Source organism: Malania oleifera, chromosome 1, assembly GCF_029873635.1.
Source record: "Malania oleifera isolate guangnan ecotype guangnan chromosome 1, ASM2987363v1, whole genome shotgun sequence".
Lineage (NCBI taxonomy): Eukaryota > Viridiplantae > Streptophyta > Magnoliopsida > Santalales > Ximeniaceae > Malania > Malania oleifera.
The window spans coordinates 13,210,695-13,218,703 of record NC_080417.1 but is presented as its reverse complement, the minus strand read 5'-3'; the positions used below and the strand labels follow the sequence as shown (position 1 = coordinate 13,218,703).

At 38.2% G+C, this 8,009-nt stretch overlaps 1 protein-coding gene across 2 annotated transcripts; it reads left to right on the top strand.

Moving 5' to 3' along the window:
• The first annotated feature begins 223 nt into the window (after window positions 1-223).
• Window positions 224-1,635, top strand: LOC131150843 (uncharacterized). Of its 2 annotated transcripts, none has more exons than XM_058101875.1 (4): window positions 224-825; window positions 929-1,027; window positions 1,148-1,321; window positions 1,419-1,635. In XM_058101875.1, exons 1-4 carry the CDS (start codon window positions 580-582, stop codon window positions 1,461-1,463), a joined length of 564 nt encoding a protein of 187 aa, XP_057957858.1. In that variant the 5' UTR covers window positions 224-579; the 3' UTR covers window positions 1,464-1,635. The 2 variants fall into 2 exon arrangements, with proteins under 2 accessions (XP_057957858.1, XP_057957848.1); XM_058101865.1 differs by having other exon boundaries at window positions 225-825; window positions 1,401-1,635.
• The last annotated feature ends 6,374 nt before the right edge of the window (window positions 1,636-8,009 follow it).

The window sequence follows — 8,009 nt, the reverse complement described above, 5'->3', positions numbered from 1 at the left end:
ATGTTGCTATACTCTTTATTGAAGGGAGGACCCATTGCAGCCTACTTTATTGGATTTTTTTATTGATCAAATCTTTGGCGGTACGTGACCAATAATAGATGCTATGAATCATTTGTCCCATCATGTGGACTTGCTCATAGACCATTTAATTTTATTCCCCATTTCATTATTGAGGGTACTATACTTCCCCATATATTTGTTGTCAGCACCGTTGTTGAAGATTGGGCCTGAGCCACAAAATAAACCTACAGGCCCAAGCCAACCGCAAGCCCGCCTTTAATATTGAAAATTTATGGGCTTTTCTACTCCAAAAATCCCATCTAAGGTCAGCACATTAACCAGGCCCAACTGCAGGCCCACCAGGCAAAGCTACATCCTATTCTCAGCCCACTTTATTGAACAAGTCGCAGCAAGCGGGTTCTGGTAGCCCCTAGTTTTCATTCATTCCACTGAGAAAGTTCCGCTGTTTCCCACCGCCGCTTCCCTTTCAACGTCCCTATATATACAGTAGATGGCCACCCCTCGCCCTATACTATTGCGCAGGGGGCACCGACGGACGGCGATAGATCAACCGGAGACATGACGGCCGAGAAGTGGACGGTGAAGAAGCCAAGCCGGAGCGACGAGGTGGTGGAGGCAGAGAAACAGCTCAGAATCGCCGACCAGGTCCGAACCCACTTCAACTCCGTGGCTCCCAAGCGCCCCGCCAAACCCAACAGAAGCGAGTCCGACCCATCCAACACTTCTCCGGATGTGGGCACCTTTGACGGCGACATCCCTGAGTTCCACAAGTTTCAATCTCTCCAATCTCAATCTCAATGTCAGGTGGGTCATAAGTGACCTGCTCTGTTTAAAATTTAAACATCTTTCCCTTCCTGTTTTTCTCCCTCTTAATGATTTTATTGGACATGAATTGGAATACTTGCAGGCTGTGATTTCGGCAGAGGGCGGGGCTACTGTGCAAGAAGAATTTGTGGAGACCCAGTACTACAAGGAGTTGGATTCCGTTGACAAGCAGCATCATACGGTTCGGATTTCTTTTCTTTTTTGTTCTGTTCTTGAAATTATTCGAGATCTCAAATATTATATTGTTGAGTTATGATTTCAAGAGGGTTTTGCGTGATAAAAAATTGGGTTTGCTTTACAGACGGGAAGTGGATTTATAAAGGTGGTGAAGGAATCAAGCGAGAATGGGTATGATCTGCACTTGCAAGGAGGCGGCCGCCGGCGAGAAGACGGCGGTAGAGTGGCGGTGGTTCCCTGTTTCAGAAGCAACCCCGCCACGAACGACTGGATTCCCGCCGTTGAAGAAGGGCTGCAGGTATAAGTAAGTTCTAATTGGCTAATTAGTACAATTGTGTTTTATTGCCAGGATCAATCTCAAAGCTGAATACAATTAGGAAAATTTTGCTTCTCAGGTCATCCATGTCTCCTCGAAGCCCAATCGGAGCGAGGGTTCTTAGGGAGACGCAGAGTTTGCACTGCGAAAAAACAAAATTCTGTTCTTTCTGCAAGATTGTGTTATTGTGTTTGCGGAAGTTGATAAGTTCTAGGGTTTGGTCAATGATATTATGATTGTTTATGTGATTGTATAAAGTAATGAGGCACCGACTTGTGCATCATCGTTCGATCTTATCCATTTGTGCTGTACGATTTGCTTAAAAAAATAATCATTATTGATAAACCAGAATAGATAAAGAGGAACAGAGTGGCAGGGTAGGCCACCTGCCCAACCTAACAATCTTTGTTAATTACAAGTTGCAAATTTAAGAATAATTTAAGGCTTGTACCCGTTTTCAAAAATTGAAATTCGGAAACAAGTATCGTGACAATTAAAAAAAAAAAATAGATTAATGTTTGGAAACCAAAGTTAGTGTTTGCCAAACGTGTTTAGTGGAATTCTATTTTGGCATTCCATTTGGACCTGGTCATATCTGGTTTCCAAAAATTCAATGAACAGGCATGAGCACTGTGAACCGGCTATGATTACCCCCAGATGACTAAATACGTATCACCTGTGCACCCATTCCTGAACTAGCATAATTCTAAAGACCCCACACGCCATGTTGCAGCTGTGTGATTTCATCTTCTGCTGGGAAAACAACTTTCATGTGCAATGTTGCAGACATTGCATGGTAACTGACAATTATGGATCTCACTCTCCCAAAAGCAATTACACTTTACCCATATATTTTTTTTGGATTACGGATCGGGTTATCACTTGTCCATTTTATGGTCCACCTTACTAATTCTGCATCCCTTGAAGTTGATCTCATAATTCCAAAGAGAAGTCCAAAGAGAAGGTAAATTCAGGAATATAGAAGCGGAAATGAGCCAGAAAGGATTTGAATACCTGATCTCGTGAAAGATACTCCTACAATTTGCACTACCATATAAACCACACTCTGGGAGTAACTTTACTCATATATTGTTCATATTCCACTTTCCTCGCATATGATTTAGAAGGAAAATATTAACCTCTATAAATTTGTCCAATCCAAAGATTTTCGAAATACAATCCGTAAAAGGGTTAATGAACCTAATTTAAAATTTGGGACATAATACAAGTAGATAATCAAAAGATTCTAAACCAAAGCAAACCCCGAGTGGGTTAAGTTTTTAGTGCATATTCAGGCACGATAATATCCAACCCAAATCAAAGTAGGCCAAGTGTACTTTTAATAGAAAATAAACACGTAAAAAATAGAAGCATAACATACACACTGTCTCGTACCTAAAAGCCAAGTTGATTCATTCTCCAGGGAGTCCTTCGTTCTCCATTAGCTTCACAATGCATGCACTACAATTTATCTTTCATAGACAGACGAGCAGAGCAAATTCCTTTTTACACAGTACACTTTAACATTATCACCACCATCCGCGGGTCTCATGCTTGCTTCCTACTCGAGCAATTAAAGTCGAAAGCCTATGGGCTATTATGCACGAGAATGGGATAAACTGTTAAGATTTAAATGTTTTATTTCATATTTATTAATGTTTATTGGAAGTTCTGTCATTGGTAGGAGTTGTGGTTAGTGCAAACATGTGATCCTATTTTATAAGAGTTGTTGTTAGTGCTAGCATGTGATCTTATTTTATAGGAGTTGTGGTTAGTGCTAGCATGTAATCCTATTTTATAGGAGCTGTGGTTAGTGCTAACATATGATCTTGTCTTATGGGAGTTGTGGTTAGTGGTAAAATGTGATCCTATTTTATAGGAGTTTGTGGTTAGGGATAGGATGAAGTGTTCTGATGTAAAGCTTATTTATAGGCCCTTTTCTAATCAATTTTTAGATAAGAGCTTTACCATTTTAACTTGTATTTTTTGTTTATTCTTACCTTTGTATCAGTGATATCAGAGCAAAAAACGTGTGAGAAAAAACAAGAGAGATAGAGTTCTCAAACAAAATCAATGGCTTTAGATTCAAATTTTGTGCGGGCGGCAATCCCACGTTTTGATGGTCACTATGACCATTGGAGTATGCTAATGGAGAACTTTCTACTGTGTCAAAAGAGTTTTGGCTAATCGTTGAATCTGGAATTGAAGAACCGGCAACAAATACAGTCCTGACGGATGCCTAGAAAAAAGCGTTGGAAGAGAGAAAGTTAAAAGATTTGAAGGCAAAAAATTACCTTTTTCAAGCCATTGATCGTCCCGTCTTGGAAACAATTCTTAGCAAAGAAACTTCCAAAGATATTTGGGATTCCATGAAGAAAAAATATCAAGGCTATGCTAAAGTGAAGTGGGCACAACTTTGTTAGCTTTACCGTGATCCCAAAAGAGGGGATGAATTGGTATTTTTAAATTTCTATCCCCTAAGTATTCCTCCTAACAACAGTATGTTCACAACCCTATAGTCAATCTAGTGCAAGTAATATCAAAAGCAATTACACATGCACCAGAAAGCAATAATGAACAGGGTAACACACAGATATGTTATCGAGGTTCGGCCAACTGCCTACGTCCCCGCCTTGGCTAATCAGTACAAGGATTATCACAATAACTTGCTCACTTAAACGGGTGGAGCGGCACCTATACAAACCAAGTCCAATTAACACAGGGCTGACCTCAACCTTAACCAATCCTTACAGGGCTGGATTACCGTCCCCTCAGGCCACGCCTCGAATCTCTCAGATATACAATCAAATGGTATAATATTAAAGTGTTTTCACGTAAAGCAGATTTGTACCCAAATGCTTTCAATCACAAACACCACATATGATTTAAAATGTAAGCTTAGTGTGGTCTAAATAGTTCAACTCTCAAATATGTTTTCTATCAGTGTAATGCGTACATGATAGTGTCAACAAGAAATCTTTATATTTCAATATGTTCTCAATCAAGATGCTCAAACAAAGATATCATGCAAGTCTCAAATATTTCAAATAGTAGTATGTGTTAGTCACTTCAACTAGTGCATATGCTTGGTTTGCAAAAGCTAAGCAATCTTTGTATTCAGCAAGTGATGTGAACTTGAATAAATATTGCCACAAAGATTAGTATATCAAACACAAATATCTTTCCACAAAGACGTCAATATGAATACCACAAGATATTTGAGTAAGTTTGAAAGTATTTTTGCAAGTCAAAAACAAATACAAATTTCCTAAATTATTGCAATGAAAATGCAACACTCAAAAGTTTAACAAGTCTTCTTAGGATAGGCTTATTAGAAAAGCCTCCTAAGAATACTTAGGTTATGCTCTCGTTAGAAAAATCAATTCAAAACACTTCAAACAATGAGAGCAAAACCTTTTTGAATATACACTCAAAGCTCTTACAAATGATTTTCAACTTGAGAAGAAAAGCTGGAGTGTTTGTAGGGAAAGTGTGAGCAATAGGAATCAAAAGAGAGTATTTTTGCTTGAGAGAGAAATTTTTAATCCTTTTGTTAATCGATGCCTAATTCTCCCAAATGAAGGAGTATATATAGACATACCGAAATTTTTGACCGTTAGGGACCGATTAGAGATTGTTAGAAAAGTTTAATGACATTTAGCCCATTTTAACCCTGTTTAAAAATTTTAACTGTGGTAAAAAATTAGGTGCAACCCGAGAGGTCCGGTCGACCAAGTCTCATATGGTTCGATCGACCAGGGGACTTTTGAACTGAGGGCTCGGTCGACCAGTAGAGGGCGATTTCTCAATTTTTCGAAGTTCGGTCGACCAGGCCATTTTGAATTGGCTGGTTCGGTCGACTAGACTACTAGGATTTCTCCCGAGCGACCAGGTAGTTGGAGTTCATTTCTGTCTCGGTCGACCAGATGGTCAAACTTTTGACCCCAGGGGGTTTTGGTCGACAAGGGCTTTTTGAACTACCTGGTTCGATCGACCGAAAGTGCACCAAGTGTGCATTTTGGTCCCGTTTTGAGACATACAAACCCTATTCAGGTGCCTAACAAATATATGTGTAAATGTGTGTGTCCTAAGGTCACTTGGGGTCCAATTTCAAGACATTGAAAAAGTCCGGTGTTGGTCGACTGAAGGGAAAACCCTAAAGTCTTTCTAAGGTCACTTTTAGTTCGCATCTGGTTTGAGCTTACAAAATAAATCATACATGTGATGTGTGTGAGCTTATTACAAACCAAATGTCCTAATTACTATTACAGACCAAATAGATATGAAATGCATTACAAAAGGAGATTTGGTCTTCAACTTCACTTTCTCTTCGTGTCGTCAATGTATCTGCTAATGTAGACCTGCACAAGAATTAGATATTCGTCAAATACAAGAGTATTTGTCATTATCAAAACCGGGCGTGACCTATAAAGTCAACATTCTCCCCCTTTTTGATGTTGACAAATACAATTGGCAAAATATAGGGTTAAGCCCAAAAAGGCTCCCCCTCACAATATGCATCCAATGTATTTTTAAATAAAAGTTCTACCCATTATTTTTGCCTCTTTCCATCTCCCCCTTTTGGCAACAACAAAAAGGGTTATTTGAATTAAAATCCTAGGCAATAGGTGATTACTATATTTATGCATGATAAATTTTGGAAAGATTTTTAAAAAATTTTGGCAGAGTGCCGATTGTAAATCAGACTTTCCAAAAGACATCTTGTATAAACATAACCTGTTTGAGTTTAAAATTTCCTAACAATTTATCCACAACTACTCAAACAGTTCAGTATGGTCCAATTACAGCAAATAAAATATCAATATGAACATGAATTGGACAAATTGTGTAGCACAAATGAGAGGCAATGTAAGCAGACAGTAGAAATATGAACTATGCACAGAGTCAATAATCAACTTTCACAAAGTCTAAAGCACGAAGATAAGTCAACAATGGAACTAGTTGCGAAGACTTGGAAAGTTCCTATGAGAGAGCTCCCCCTAAAATTATGCAAGATATGAGACATTTAAGTTTAGGAAGCTTCTCTACTATGCATTAAGCCTAACTCACATCTAATTTGTATGAACCTATCCTCAAGTAGTGGTTTAGTGAATATGTCGGCCCACTGTTCATTAGTGCATACAAACTCAAAAGCCACATGTCCTTTTTACACATGATCATGAAGAAAATGATGTCTAATTTCAATGTGTTTAGTTCGTGAATGTGAGATAGAATTTTTAAAGATGTTGATTGCACTAGTATTATCACATTTAATCGGCATTGTTTCATAGTGCAATCCAAAATCCACAAGTTATTGTTTCATGTAAAGAGTTTGGGCACAACAACTTTTAGCCACAATATATTCAGCTTCAACTGTGGATAAGGCAACTGACTTTTGCTTCTTGGAGAACCAAGAAACAAGAGATTGTCCTAAGTAATGACAAGTGCCGCTAGTGCTTTTTCTATCAATCTTACTACCGGCAAAGTCAGCATCAGTGTAACTAACAATCTCAAAGGTAGTATGCTTAGGGTATCACAATCCTAATTCAATAGTTCCAACTAGATACCTAAGGATTCGATGAGATTCCTTAGGAGCAGCTTGAAACCTAACACACATGCATACACTAAAAATAATGTCGGGCCTACTAGCAGTGAGATATAGGAGACTTCCAATCATGCCACGATATAGTTTTACATCAACAGGGATTCCTTGCTCATCTTTATTAAGTTTTATGGAAGAGTTCATAGGTGTGCCAAGAATTTTACAATCTTCCATATTAAATTTCTTTAGCAAGCCCCTAATGTATTTAGATTGGCATATGAATGTTCCATGATTAGCTTGCCTAATTTGTAGACCTAAGAAGAAACTAAGTTCACCCATCATGCTCATTTCAAATTCACTTTACATGCATTTGGCAAACTCATTACACAACTCATCATTAGTTGCTCCAAAAATAATATCGTCCACATAAATTTGAACAAGGAGCATATCATCATTTTTCGATTTGATGAAGAGTGTAGTATCGATTTTGCCATGGGTAAACCCATTTTCTAGTAAAAAAACCACTAAACCTCTCATACCAAGCTCTAGGAGCTTGTTTCAATCCATACAAAGCCTTAGATAACCGGTAAACATGATCAGGATATTTATGATTTTCAAAACTGGGTGGTTGTTCTACGTATACCTCTTCATCTATGTAGTCATTTAGAAAAGCACTTTTAACATCCATTTGAAACAATTTAAAATTTTTAAAAGCAGCAAAGGCGAGTAACATACGAATGGCTTCTAATCTAGCAACAGGGGCATATGTTTCATCAAAGTCAATTCCTTCCTATTGGTTATACCCTTGGGCAACTAGTCTAACTTTATTCCTAGTTACTACCCCATTCTCATCTTTCTTATTTCTATAAACCCATTTAGTTCCAATGATGGTGTGCTCATTAGGCCTAGGAACTAAGGTCCACACTTTACTTCTTTCAAATTGATTAAGTTCTTTTTGAATGGACATCACCCAAGACTCATCTTCTATGGCTTCTTTAATATTTTTAGGTTCTTTTTGGGACAAGAAAGCAGAATGATTCACTACATTTCTCAAAGAGGATCTTGTGGCTACTCCACGGGATGGTTCGCCTATGATTTGACCTATATGATGACTTCTAATGTATTTCC